Here is a 12,075-nt window from a genome sequence, read left to right as displayed (position 1 = left end):
ATTTTGCAAAATAATTCATATTAATAGATTTTGAAACAATAAAATGCAAGTTTTTGAAAATAAGACACTTTATATTCATTAATTCAGGCAGTCTATTCAAAGCATACTTAGTCCTTATCTGTAAAAACACTATGTCCAACAAAGAGTAAAGCATTAAACCTGTTTTATTCCTCAGTATATTTCAATATCAGTATTTGTGTGCCTTTGTTCTGTTGGGATTAATCTGTAAGTTTGTTTATTTAATTCATAATGGAAATTAGCATAACGGGGAATATTGTACGTTTTGATCAGGATCATTTACGCTGATTATGTCTGCTCTCCGATGACACCAAGAGTCACAAACCAAATATGTCTTAACCTGTTACATGAATCCATCAGGGATTATGTTGCAGCCTGTTTACCTGCTGCAGGATGAAGAGGTCTCCTGCAGACACTCAGAGACTCTCTGTACCTGTGAGTCATTTAAACCCCCAAATATGTTAAAATAAGAGTAAAGTTTAAAATAATAGACATAACCTCTGAATAACAGAACATTATAATCCAAATCCATTTCTAGAAGTCAGTCTATATAGATTTAATAAAGGTGTATTTCTATCTCGGCTTATCTGTAATCCAGCTTCTTAAAGACAAGAGAAGAATGAGCAGACATTAGTTTCTTTCTTGTCATCATTTAATCCAGAACACATTCACATTTTATGAACATACAAAATAATTAAATCATCTCCTTTTTCTTACTGAACTGAACAGCTGATCTGTGATGTCAGAGGACACCTGTCCTCAGGTGTGACATTACTGCCCCTCCCTCCCTCGTCGTCCCTGTGTTATGTGTGAGTCTTCTGTCGTTTCCAGAACCTCTTGACCTCACTGTGACCCTGAGGACTCACCACCATTACCCTGTGAGCCACGTCCTGCCACACCAGGCAGCCCAGACCCTGAATACAGCAGCAGCAACAACAACAACAACATGTTACACAGCAGCAGGGGGAACAGACAACATATCCATATAGTCATCTGACAGCAGCTGCTGTTCATGCTTCATTTATTGACTGAACATAGAGATGGAGGGAGGGCTTTATAACCAATAATGCAGCCAGTCACCATGGGGAGCGCTAAGTATTTTAGCTTCACTCTTTGGGGAGCTGCAATGCTGTTCATCTTTTTGTTCAGTCTGTTGTTGAAAAGTCTCATTTACATTATTTCTCCTGTATTTACAGGTTAGTGCATTAAAAATGAATAAATAAATAAGTTGACATATCACGATATCCAGGGTGTAACCACACACTCTTTGTGCAGTGGGAGAAATGTTAAATATGTCTTCATTGAAATGGAATATGAGTGTTAATAAACTGATCATATAAAACGTGTTAATCTTGAAAATAAATGGTTATTATTAAGTAAAGAAGAAATGAGAGTAAATCTGACCTGAGCTCTGTCTCGCAGCACCTCAAAGTCTGCCTGGGACAGGAACTGGTTATACAGCACACCTGCAGGAGACACACAAACACACATACACACACTCAGTCAGATGAGACATGAAGGTCAGTACTCCTCCTCTCTAATACACAGTACAACAGCTCAGACAGCAGCAGATACAGCTCAGCTCCACTGACTGAACCATGTCAGCAAAACCAACACCTGTCTGTCAGAGAGTTCAAAAAGGACACATCAGAACAGGCTGACAGGTCCTGACACACGCACACGCACACGCACACGCACACACAGTGAACTGATCCTTAATTTTTCAGCACAGTTTTTAAATCAAGTCTGACCCCAATTCCCAAAAAAATGTCTTTAACAGGTCTGTAAATCATTTGAGGTCTATATTTAACTTAAAATAAAGACAACAAATTATAATTTAAATTAGATGTCAGCAACACATTTCAAACAGTTGGTACAGGGGCATGTTTCAGTTGGGTTGCATCATCTCTTGTTTTAATGACACTCTGTAAAGGTTTGTGAACCCAGGAGACCAGTTTCTGGAGTTTAAAATGAAATGTTGTCCCATTCTTAATGATAGAGGATCCCAGCTACTCAACAGTTCAGGGTCCTCTTTGTTGGATTTTCTGTGTCATGATGATCCAAATTTTTTCAACCGGTGATAAGTCAGGACTGCAGGTAGGTCAGTTTAGCACCTGAACTCTACAGAGCCATGCTGTTGTAATACGTGCAGAATGTGGTTTTGCATTGTCTTGCTGAATTATGTAAGGTCTTCCCCTAAAGAGTTATTGTCTGGGTGGCAGCATATGTTGCTCCAAAACCTGTATTCATAGTTTGGCGTTAATGGAGCCTTCACAGATGTGGGAGCTTCTTATGTAAGACACTTATGATCCCCATACCATCAGGGATAATGGCTTTGATCTGTGTGCTGATAACAAGCTGGGTGGTCCCAGACTGCCTAAAGAAGGATTAATACAAATGTTTGATGTCAAAATCTTTTCGTCAAAGACACAATGAACGTGAATCTGTCTCACCCTCAGTGAACTGTAGTCTGTCTCTCTCCAGCTCCCACAGTCGGATCTGATCTGTGATGGTGGGAGGAAGGACCGTAGACTGAGACACAGAGAGAGAGAGAGAGAGAGAGAGAACGATAAAGAAACCCTTACAGCAAAATGTGAGAGCGTGTTTATGGTCAGGGTGTGAGGAGAACAGACAGGTTTGATGTACCTGTTTAAGCATGACAGGGTGAGCTCTGGTCCTCAGAAAGTGGATTATCTGGGAGGTGAAACAAAGATTAATGTAACATAATCAGGTAGATTATAGATCATATTTTATACTTAGTATCTCACGTAAATCACCTTAAAGAACTGAAACATAAAGTCAATAAAACATGAGAACAAGCTGATAATCTGGGATTCGTGTTTTATTTACAAGAAGAAGTCTCAATGATGTTTCATGAAATCACTGATTCACAGGACTCTCATCTTTAAATAAACTTGATGAGGACCTGCAGGCATAAATGACAGAAAACTGAAGTCTTCACTGTAATCATCCTCACTGGGGGAAATTTAAGCAAACAGGGAATAAACATTTTTGAGTGATTCACAGATTTACGTCACGACAGGAGAGTTCAGCTGTTAGTTTTTGTTCTGTTGTACAAACACAGTGCAGTGTGAGGTATTTAAGGGTCTATTATGGTATCATACAGAACTCTGTGTGTGTGTGTGGGCATGGAATACCTGTTGTGCAGTGATCCCGTTTGCGATGGCTTGTTGCACGGATTCTCTGGTGACCTGAGCCACGACTACGTTAGGAAACCGATACAACATCTCACTGAACAGAGCCACCAGAGCAATCTGAAGCTCCGAGTCTAAGGGAAAGAGAGAGATGAGCGGTGAGAAGAGGTCAGTACAGGGTCTCTGCATCCTTCCTGAAATATTATCTCAGGTGTTTTTTATCAGGTTAACTTGCAGCACAGGAGCTTCCACAGTTCAGACATACTCGTGTAGGCGTAGATGCGATAATTCGTCTCCACTACAATGAAGCCAGCGTCTCCTGTACCAGGAGTGGAAGGCAGGGAGGAGGAGGAGGTGGAGGAGGATGCAGAGGAGGAGCTGGTGACTCCTGCAGCCAGAGTGATGGCCAGTCTGGTCGGGTAGTATCGCCTGGATTTCCTCTGATAACAGGAGACACAGACAACACATTATTACTACTCAGTTTCTGTGTTCAGGCTTGTCGTTCGCTCTGACTGTGAGGCTGCTGCAGCATCAGCACAGTCCCCTCCTGTCTGAAGGAGGGATGTGAGTGCTGCTGACATCTCTCTCAGTGGTTTTCCCTCTCCTCAGTGCCTCACCTTTCTCTGGAAGACAAGTCCAAACTCCCTCAGGTGCTGCAGGAAGGTGAGTAAAGACTCACTCATTCCTTCCACGGAGTAATCCTGAGACACAAAGAGAGTGATCGATCAATAACAACAGAGACCCAAACCTAACAGACAGTGATGCTGTTATTTTACTGCACAAACACACACGCACACACGCACACACACGCGCGCACACACACACACATACATACACACACACACACACACACACACACACACACAGCCAAACAAAGGATAACTCACTCTGCCCAGCGTGGAGAAGCTGAGCTGGAACAAGAAAGACAAAATCTCCACCAGGTCCATCCCTCTGGACTGAAAGAGAGAAGAAAGCCTGAAGTCCTCAGCACCTGAGCAGTTTTTAAATGACCTAAACATGTTGAAAGTACCTGCACAAGTCAATGTTCCTGACATGTTTAAGGTACCTGGACAGTTTTAGGCACGAGGGAAGTTTTAGGCAGCTGTGAAGTTCATTGAGGTTCTTGTGCAGTTTTAAAGCAGCCGAGCATGTGTACAGTTCCTAAGCAGTTTTGAGTACCTGTTCAGTTTAAGAGGAACTGGAACAGTTTTAAAGTACCTGAGCAATTTTGAAGTATCTTAAAAGCCTTTTAGAACTACAGCAGTTCTGAGAAGTCTGAGCAGTTTTGAGGCACCAGAACTGTTTTTCAATACCTGGGCAGTTTTGAGGTACTGCAGGGTGAAGTACCACAGCTGAGAGGCCGTGTCCAGTAGGAGGAACTGGAAACCAGCTGACGTGATGTAGGGAGCCTCTCCTGCCTCACTGAAACCACAGAAGAAGAAAGAATGAACAGGTAAGGACAGGGCAGGCTGCGGGAGGGGTTAGATTATCATTACTGTGTTACATGAACCTGAACACTGTCACCTGAATCTTAAAGTGACATCTGACAAAGATGTCACACTATTTGTTTATGTTTGGTTTGTAAACAAACATCTTTGACAGTAAGAGTTAAAAACCCAACAGATATAAAGCATTTGATGATACTCCATCACAGGAAGCAGATTGTGATGTGAGCACATGTGGACTGATTTCTGAGACAGAGTGTTGGTGGTCAGAGACGTGTCATTGTGGTCATTTTTCACCGTCAGCTCCACTTTACCTTTTCATGAGTCCTGCCTGAACCAGCAGCTGAGCGAGGTCCTGGCTGACAGCAGCAGAGGGAGAACCCACCATGAATTGCAGGATCACCTCCCAGCGCTCCATCGCATAGCGGTCCAGACTTTCGATGTCCCGAGCGTGGCGGTCCGGACCCAGAGAGGCTCCCTCATCTGCCCAAGCTTTGCCCCTGTGTCAACGTAGCAGAGGAAACTTTTACTTCAATGACCTAGTGAGGGATAGAGCTAAGCATGTCAAAATAAAAGCCTAAAAATCACACAAGGAGTAAAAGGAGTCGGTTTAGACTCTCAAAGTGACATCACATCTCCTTGCTGGAGTTATCTCTGCAGCGGACTGTCCACTTCCTGTCTGTGTGGCTCAGTACCCACACTGAGCAGCTGTGTGCTCAGAGGCTGTTCGTCCCTGTGTCATAAACAGTGCAGAAAAAGATACAGAGAGTGACGTACCCGCCGAGCAGAGCAATCCTCAGGTTCTCTTTAAACACTGGATTCAGGATGTAGCCCTGCAGACCGCCCTGCAGCTGCTGACTGTGCCACAGACGGAGTCCTGCTAACACTGACACACACTCATCGTGATCCCTGCAGACACACACACACACACACACACACACGCACACACGCACACACACACACACACACACACACACACACACACTCACACACACACATACAGAGTAAGCTGGTGACAGATGTGTCTTTCCGCTCTCCTCATAGAGATGGTGTATCACTCTCACCATGATTACTTTGGCCTGAATGATGTTTGAGAGCAGTTTGCTTCAGAGAAACTTACTCACACATCCCATCATACAATCAGTCAGAGTGATCTCCAGCGGAGTGAACAGTCTCAGGAACAAACACAGAGATTCAAACAGCAGCAAGACTCAAACACAATGTAGTAAACAAAGAACAATCTCATTTCAAAGAGTATTCAAATGAACTGGAACTTTCCCAAAACATACACAGTCACCTCTTATTTTTCATATCCAATGTTAATTTTAAAACTTCCATTCCAAACAGCTCATCCATTTCACCAAATTAGCATTTCTTGAGCAACTTATTTTACTTATTGTTGTTGTTATCGCTTTTTGAAAGCAGACGTTCATAAACACCAAACAAACACTCTGTAAACCAACTACATGAGGTCATGGGTTAATATTAAATAAATAATATTAAATAATAAAGTGCCAAACAGTCTGTATCCAAACAACAAAGTTAACAGTAGCAGCTCTTTCTTTGTCCTGACATCATACCACATTATCCCTACGACACTCATGTACTTGTGTTATTACACTATACTGTATGTGATAACAATAATAATATTGATAATAACAATAACCACAATATTAATATTAATAACCATTCTAATAGTAATAATGATAATAATAATAGCAGGTATAACTTTTAAAGCTGGTGTCCTGGACTACAATCTGGGATTCAATAATCTGTCATTTCATCTGGACCGTTGAATACATAATTCAGGTTCTGCTTTTACTGGTTGAAACACCTGCAGGAAATTACCTGACTGCACTGAAATATTTATCTGAGGAAGTGATCTGTGTAAAGAAGTCTCAGAAACTAAATTCACCATGAGAAACATCTCATGTGGATTAAGAGTGTAATCACAAAGGATGCACTGATGTATCAACCCATAATCCTGATGATGGATGTCAGCCTATCAGTATGAGTCCAGACTTTATCAATCCACAGGGATCACAGTGATTCACTACGTCACTCTTTCTACAGGTTTAATGAAGGCACGAGGTCTGGACTCACTTCTGACTGTCCTTCTTCACCCACAGAGCCACCGCTGCCTGAGGGAGAGGCTGCTCCACGAACAGCATCCGCATCACATAGTTCTTAGCCAGAGAGGGGAGCTCCCTGTAACACATCAACATCATCATCATCATCATCATCAACATCATCATCATCATCATCATCACATCGTTCCAGTGGTGGACAGTAACAAAGTAAATTTACTCGAGTACAGTACTTAAGTAAATTTTTTGAGTATCTGTACTTTACTTGAGTATTATTTTTTGGGGAACTTATTACTTTTACTCCACTACATTCAGAAGACAATTATTTTACTTTTGACTCCAGTACATTTCTATCAGTGCTCTAGTTACTCACTATTTTTGCTTTGAAGTCAGCTCATGAATTTCCTTCTCTTTTCTGAAATCTGATCCCACAGACAGTAAAATGTGTTTGTGTAGTTCTGTTTGTCTCAGTGGTTTAGTCGTACGTGTATATCGTGCATCTCCACAGTTGAACGTGGAGCAAACACAGAGCAGATTTCACTCAGATCAGACAGTTCATTCAGAGGTGGTAATGATGGCTATAATTCTCCACCTGAGCACCCATGTCCATTTCTTCAGCCCGTGTTAGAGCTTTGTGAAATGAAGAATGATATGTGTCGTTTGAAATGTTCTCCTTGTTTCTCACTCTGCACAAACATACAAACATTCACTGTCCAACCTGAGATAGGGCGTTGAGCTACATAACATTTGTTTCATTACAGATGAACATTTCAAACTAAGTTGTCTGTGCTTGGAGTAACTTAGTTGCTGTTTTATTCCATGGTATAGTTTTAAGAGATTTCAAGTAATGGTTTCTAAATAAACATGATGTAACAGAATGTACTCCTGTGTATTCTTGAATGTTATCATGCTTTGTGAAAATACAACGTTTTGATATATTTTAAAAAGTACTGAACACTTCAGTATTTTTTAAAAGCAAGTACTCCAGTACTTTAACTCAAGTAATAATTTGACAGAGAAACTGTCACTTGTATTGGAGTAATATTTGACATGGAGGATCTATACTTTGGCTTAAGTAATGAAGCTGTGTACTTGGTCCACCACTGATCCCAAGTCCTCCTCCACATAAAAAGGTCCACCCGTGTTGTTACTGTCTCACCTGTAGACAGCCAGACACGTCGCTGGGTGGTTGAACAGTCTGTCCAGGATGTCAGGGCTCAGCTCTCTCAGGTATTCATGGAGGTTCTTACACTGCAGCTGCACGCGCAGCTTCATGGTCTGTGAAAGACAGAGGGGAGTCCGTGAACGCACCACGAGACACGTTAAAAATCTTTAACAAGCCACAAAAAAAAATGAAATCTTTAATTTGCTATATAACACATTTATCATAAATGTGCAGGTAATGTGTTAGAGTCATGAGTCCATCACAAAGCAGCTACAGGAGGCAGAGATCTCTAAAGTAAGTCGTCTTTATAACAGCAGATTATTTACCGTGAGGGTAGATTCAAAGTTTCTACGGATTCCTCAAAAGTTTGATGTTATAAATCCAAACATCTACATTGTTGTCATCCGGCACATCTCTGTCCCTGAGAGGCCATGTTTCATATCACGTGATCCTGAACAAGTCTCCTCATTGGTCGTCGACTTCTTCAGGTTTCTCAGTAGCAGTCATTGAACAAGCTGAACGCAGCAGCGCCGCCTGCTGGATGAGGCTGATCCTGGTACATCTACAGTATCGTTTCTTTATGATTGCTGTCTGTTAGAAATAAACTGAAAAATAAAGCAGGTTGGAAAATGTAATAATAACACGCATTATAAAGAAAGCTATTAACTCATAACAAAAACAGACTGAAGCGGGTTCAGAATCAAATAAATATCTCCAGGCACAGATTTATTCAATCACATCATGAAACCTGCAGGTAAAACACAAAGCAGGTAAAAATCAGCAAAGATAATGTCCACATATAAAAAATGTGGTTAAAGGTAATAACCTCAATATGAACAAATAACAATGTATGCAGATGAAAGTGTCATTAACATTAATGGGGTACAAATACAGACCGACAATGCTTTGTAAGGCAATATTCAGCATGGATACACAAACATGTTCTCTTTTTGCTTTCTGATCATATTTTGAATACAAATGTCTTAAACTGTTACGGTTCGTAAACAAACTTTGACTTATTTACTACAAAATAACAGCTTGAGTGAGCCGGTTTGGGCTGTTTGGGTATTAAAGCATCTTAGAAGTCTTCAAATGACTATCAATGTGTTTTATAATCTCACCTGTGAACTGAAGAAACTGACTGTGTCGAAAAGACAAGAACAAATATTTTTGATATATTCATCTTTAATATTTCAAAAACACCACATGTAAATGACACACTGTCTCATGTGTTAGTTGAGATTTTACACAGTTTGTATTTTGTACATTTAATGTTCACACACAATACAGTCTTACATTCAAACACAGCTCCAGATTGTCTCACTGTGTTTCTGCTGTGATGTGTTCAAAGGCTGATTTTTAAATATGAGACAACATGACTTAAAATACTTACATTAACATTTTAGCTCATAACATTACATTTTGTTTTCTTGTTGTTTACGTCTCTAGAGACATAAACAACGTGCACTCAGCTTCAACCTTACAACAGCTTTCTTCTTCAGTATAAACATTAACACGTGATTAATGAGCAGAACATTTCTATTGAAGTAAAACCGACCATAACTCTGACACTGAGGAAAAACAACTAAACTGACCTTGTTCATTAAGAACTTATAAACATTTGATGACTCTGATCGAGGGACAGATATTCTTTAGATCAGGCTCCAAATACTCTCCTCATCATCAAACAGATCCAAACAAACACAGGAGAGATGAAGAATCTTCTCAGGAGTCTTCTTTCTCCTGATACCTGAAACAAAAATAACAATAATACATTTTATTTAAAGGCCTTTCAGAGCACTCAAGGTCACCGTACAGGGCAGAGTAAAAAAAACGAGTTTGATAATACATCACATGATCAGAAAAAGATCCCACTGCAGCTCTTACTGTAACACACACAGTGGTAATGTTGGTTACCTGCAGTGTATACAGGTGAAGAAGACCGTCTGTCCTTCATCAGCCGATCTCATCTGCCTGGTGTGATAAATCATCCCCTCTTTGTTACAGCGAGAGCAGCGTCTGTCGATCTACAGAGAGCAGGAATCCTCATTATTACACACAGACACACAAACAGACAGACAGACAGACAGACAGACAGACAGACAGACAGACAGACAGACAGACAGACACACACACACGCACACACGCACACACGCACGCACACACACACACACGCACACACGCACACACGCACACACACACGCAGCAGTGAGTGTGTTCTCACCACAGGTCCTTTCAGCTCCGAGTCCACATCGTCCTCCAGAGACACAGACTGCTCCACAGGGTTAAAGATGACTGTGGAGCGGACCTCCTGACCTGAGAACTCTGGACCAAAACACACACAAGCACACACAGAGACACACACATACAGTTCAAACAGCTGTTTAATTTAATTTGGTTTTTCTTTGATTGTTACCTTAAAAAAGGGTTACATAATGCTGTGAGATGCAAGCAAAAACAAAACACCCAAACAACATGATAAGAGACCAAGAGGATGTAAATGAAATAAATCAAAAACACAGTTTAAGGACATAAAATAAAAATTTAAGCATTTAAAAAAACAAAAGGTAAAGAAAAACAGACATCAATAGAGATCAAAATATTAGAGATGAAAAGTCTTCATAGATTCAAGAGATTAAAAGAAATTTAAAAGATAGAAGCATTAATATGAGATGAAAATAATTAATTGCATCAACGCTATCGAAGACATTAAATCAACTAAATGAGATAACAGCAGTCCAAGGTTTAAAAACAACATAAAGAAAAAATACAATAGTATATTAATACTAGATGAAGTATCTATAGAGATTAAAGAAATATGAAAAGATGGAAGCAGTTAAAAGAAATAAAAGCAATAAAAAGAAACAAAAGACATAAAGCAATTAAAGGATAAGACTGCATAAGATAAAACCTACCTGATACAGGGATGGAGAAGGAGCAGCGAGGGCAGCGCACCACGTCCTGAACTCCTGGGAGAGGGAGGATGTTTCCACACTCAGAACAGAAGTTTGGATCACCGGAAAAACATGACATCTCTGTGTGCAGAAAAAAAAACAGAGTCAGGAGGCAAGGTTATTTATAGAGCATCATTTGCACACAGATTCTAATTCATTCATTGCATGTGTGATTCAGCCTTCAGGATAAAAGTGGACCCACCCCTTTTGACTGTATCCTAACCTGAAGAAGACCATGGAGGTCAGGACAGGTCATGTTTTTCTCGTTTGTTAGTGTTTTCAGGATGAATACCCTGTTAACATGAAGGTATTTTAAACGCATCCTTGGCTCTGACAAGTGTCTGTAGATGCTCTTTAAGAATATACCACTGAGCACCTGCTGTCCTGATTTTTCCATCTTTCCATTAAGAAATATGACGATGCTTCTGAAAGGAACTTAGACTGTCTATGTGGTGACTTCAGAGGTAACTAGAATGAAAATACTGGTGACTGATGGACAGCAACTGAGGCACAGTATTTAGTTAATTCAGAAAAACAGAGAAGATTTGAATCATCATGAATTCAAGATAATTCAAGATAAGCTTTAATTCATAGATAAAACAGAGAAAATAATTGTCTCAAGTGAAAGTTATACACTTCTTTAACTTTGCCATACATCTTTATTGTTATTTGCATCACTGCTTCTTTTGTTTGAATCTATTAAAGTTCATTTGTCTTTATATTCAAACGTTAACCTTTTTATATGAATAATAGTCTCTCTGAAGACTGTCAGCATCCCCCACTTCAGTCGTTCAACAAACATAACTTGTCTTGACATTGTAAACATCCTTAAATTTAAAAAGTATAATGTCGGAATAGTAGAGCTACAGGTTTGTATCCATTAACAGTCTGCCTGCCAGTGTGCCATATGACAAATTATTTTTGATGTAACATTACAGTTTAGGTTAAAACATGAGCTTCAGTGTTTTTCTGATTTTAAAGCATACAAGTTTCTTAGAACAACCTTTAAACCACAGCCTATCCATGCTTTAAACCCGTTAAATCATCCTTCTGATCGTTTAGTACAGCAGGCTCACGTTAACTGATCAAATGCTTACCTTAATGTTTCTAGATAACTCAAATAAACAGAAACAACCCGCAGATTTCAGCCACCGTCCGTGATCGTTGTGTTGTTGATGAAAGAGCATGCACACCACACTGCGCGGTCCTCAGCGTCGCGAGCTGTGATGTCATAAATGTGCGACTGAGGTC

General features: G+C 40.2%; 2 protein-coding genes across 2 annotated transcripts; both read right to left on the bottom strand.

Annotated features, from left to right (window-relative positions):
• Positions 1-652: 652 nt before the first annotated feature.
• Positions 653-8,332, bottom strand: gtf2h4 (general transcription factor IIH, polypeptide 4). The gene is made up of 14 exons (XM_034705609.1): positions 8,197-8,332; positions 7,865-7,983; positions 6,722-6,826; positions 5,396-5,527; positions 4,933-5,118; positions 4,487-4,595; positions 4,061-4,129; positions 3,791-3,874; positions 3,439-3,613; positions 3,177-3,307; positions 2,665-2,712; positions 2,472-2,550; positions 1,423-1,484; positions 653-932 (listed from the first exon to the last, which is right to left on the bottom strand). The coding sequence occupies exons 2-14, from the start codon at positions 7,978-7,980 to the stop codon at positions 822-824; spliced, it is 1,407 nt and encodes a 468-aa protein (XP_034561500.1). The 5' UTR covers positions 7,981-7,983; positions 8,197-8,332; the 3' UTR covers positions 653-821.
• Positions 8,333-9,035: 703 nt separating this feature from the next.
• Positions 9,036-12,075, bottom strand: polr1h (RNA polymerase I subunit H). The gene is made up of 5 exons (XM_034704797.1): positions 11,922-12,075; positions 10,786-10,905; positions 10,095-10,195; positions 9,788-9,897; positions 9,036-9,620 (listed from the first exon to the last, which is right to left on the bottom strand). The coding sequence occupies exons 2-5, from the start codon at positions 10,901-10,903 to the stop codon at positions 9,596-9,598; spliced, it is 354 nt and encodes a 117-aa protein (XP_034560688.1). The 5' UTR covers positions 10,904-10,905; positions 11,922-12,075; the 3' UTR covers positions 9,036-9,595.

Source organism: Notolabrus celidotus, chromosome 16 (genome assembly GCF_009762535.1).
Source record: "Notolabrus celidotus isolate fNotCel1 chromosome 16, fNotCel1.pri, whole genome shotgun sequence".
Classification (NCBI taxonomy): domain Eukaryota; kingdom Metazoa; phylum Chordata; class Actinopteri; order Labriformes; family Labridae; genus Notolabrus; species Notolabrus celidotus.
Note: the sequence above shows the minus strand (reverse complement) of the source record. Positions and strands in the feature narration are given on the sequence as shown.

Bases quoted from the DNA above. Each gene is read 5' to 3' on its own strand.
- gtf2h4 (XM_034705609.1), bottom strand. From the start codon at position 7,980: ATGAAGCTGCGCGTGCAGCTGCAGTGTAAGAACCTCCATGAATACCTG. The intron at 4,130-4,486 runs GTATTGAAAAAC...TCTCTCTTTCAG, and splicing joins AGTACCTCAAAACTGCCCAG to TCCAGAGGGATGGACCTGGT. The intron at 3,875-4,060 runs GTGAGTTATCCT...TTTGTGTCTCAG, and splicing joins GCTTCTCCACGCTGGGCAGA to GATTACTCCGTGGAAGGAAT.
- polr1h (XM_034704797.1), bottom strand. From the start codon at position 10,903: ATGTCATGTTTTTCCGGTGATCCAAACTTCTGTTCTGAGTGTGGAAAC. The intron at 9,898-10,094 runs GTGAGAACACAC...TGCTCTCTGTAG, and splicing joins CGGAGCTGAAAGGACCTGTG to ATCGACAGACGCTGCTCTCG. The intron at 9,621-9,787 runs GTAACCAACATT...TTTTTGTTTCAG, and splicing joins TTCACCTGTATACACTGCAG to GTATCAGGAGAAAGAAGACT.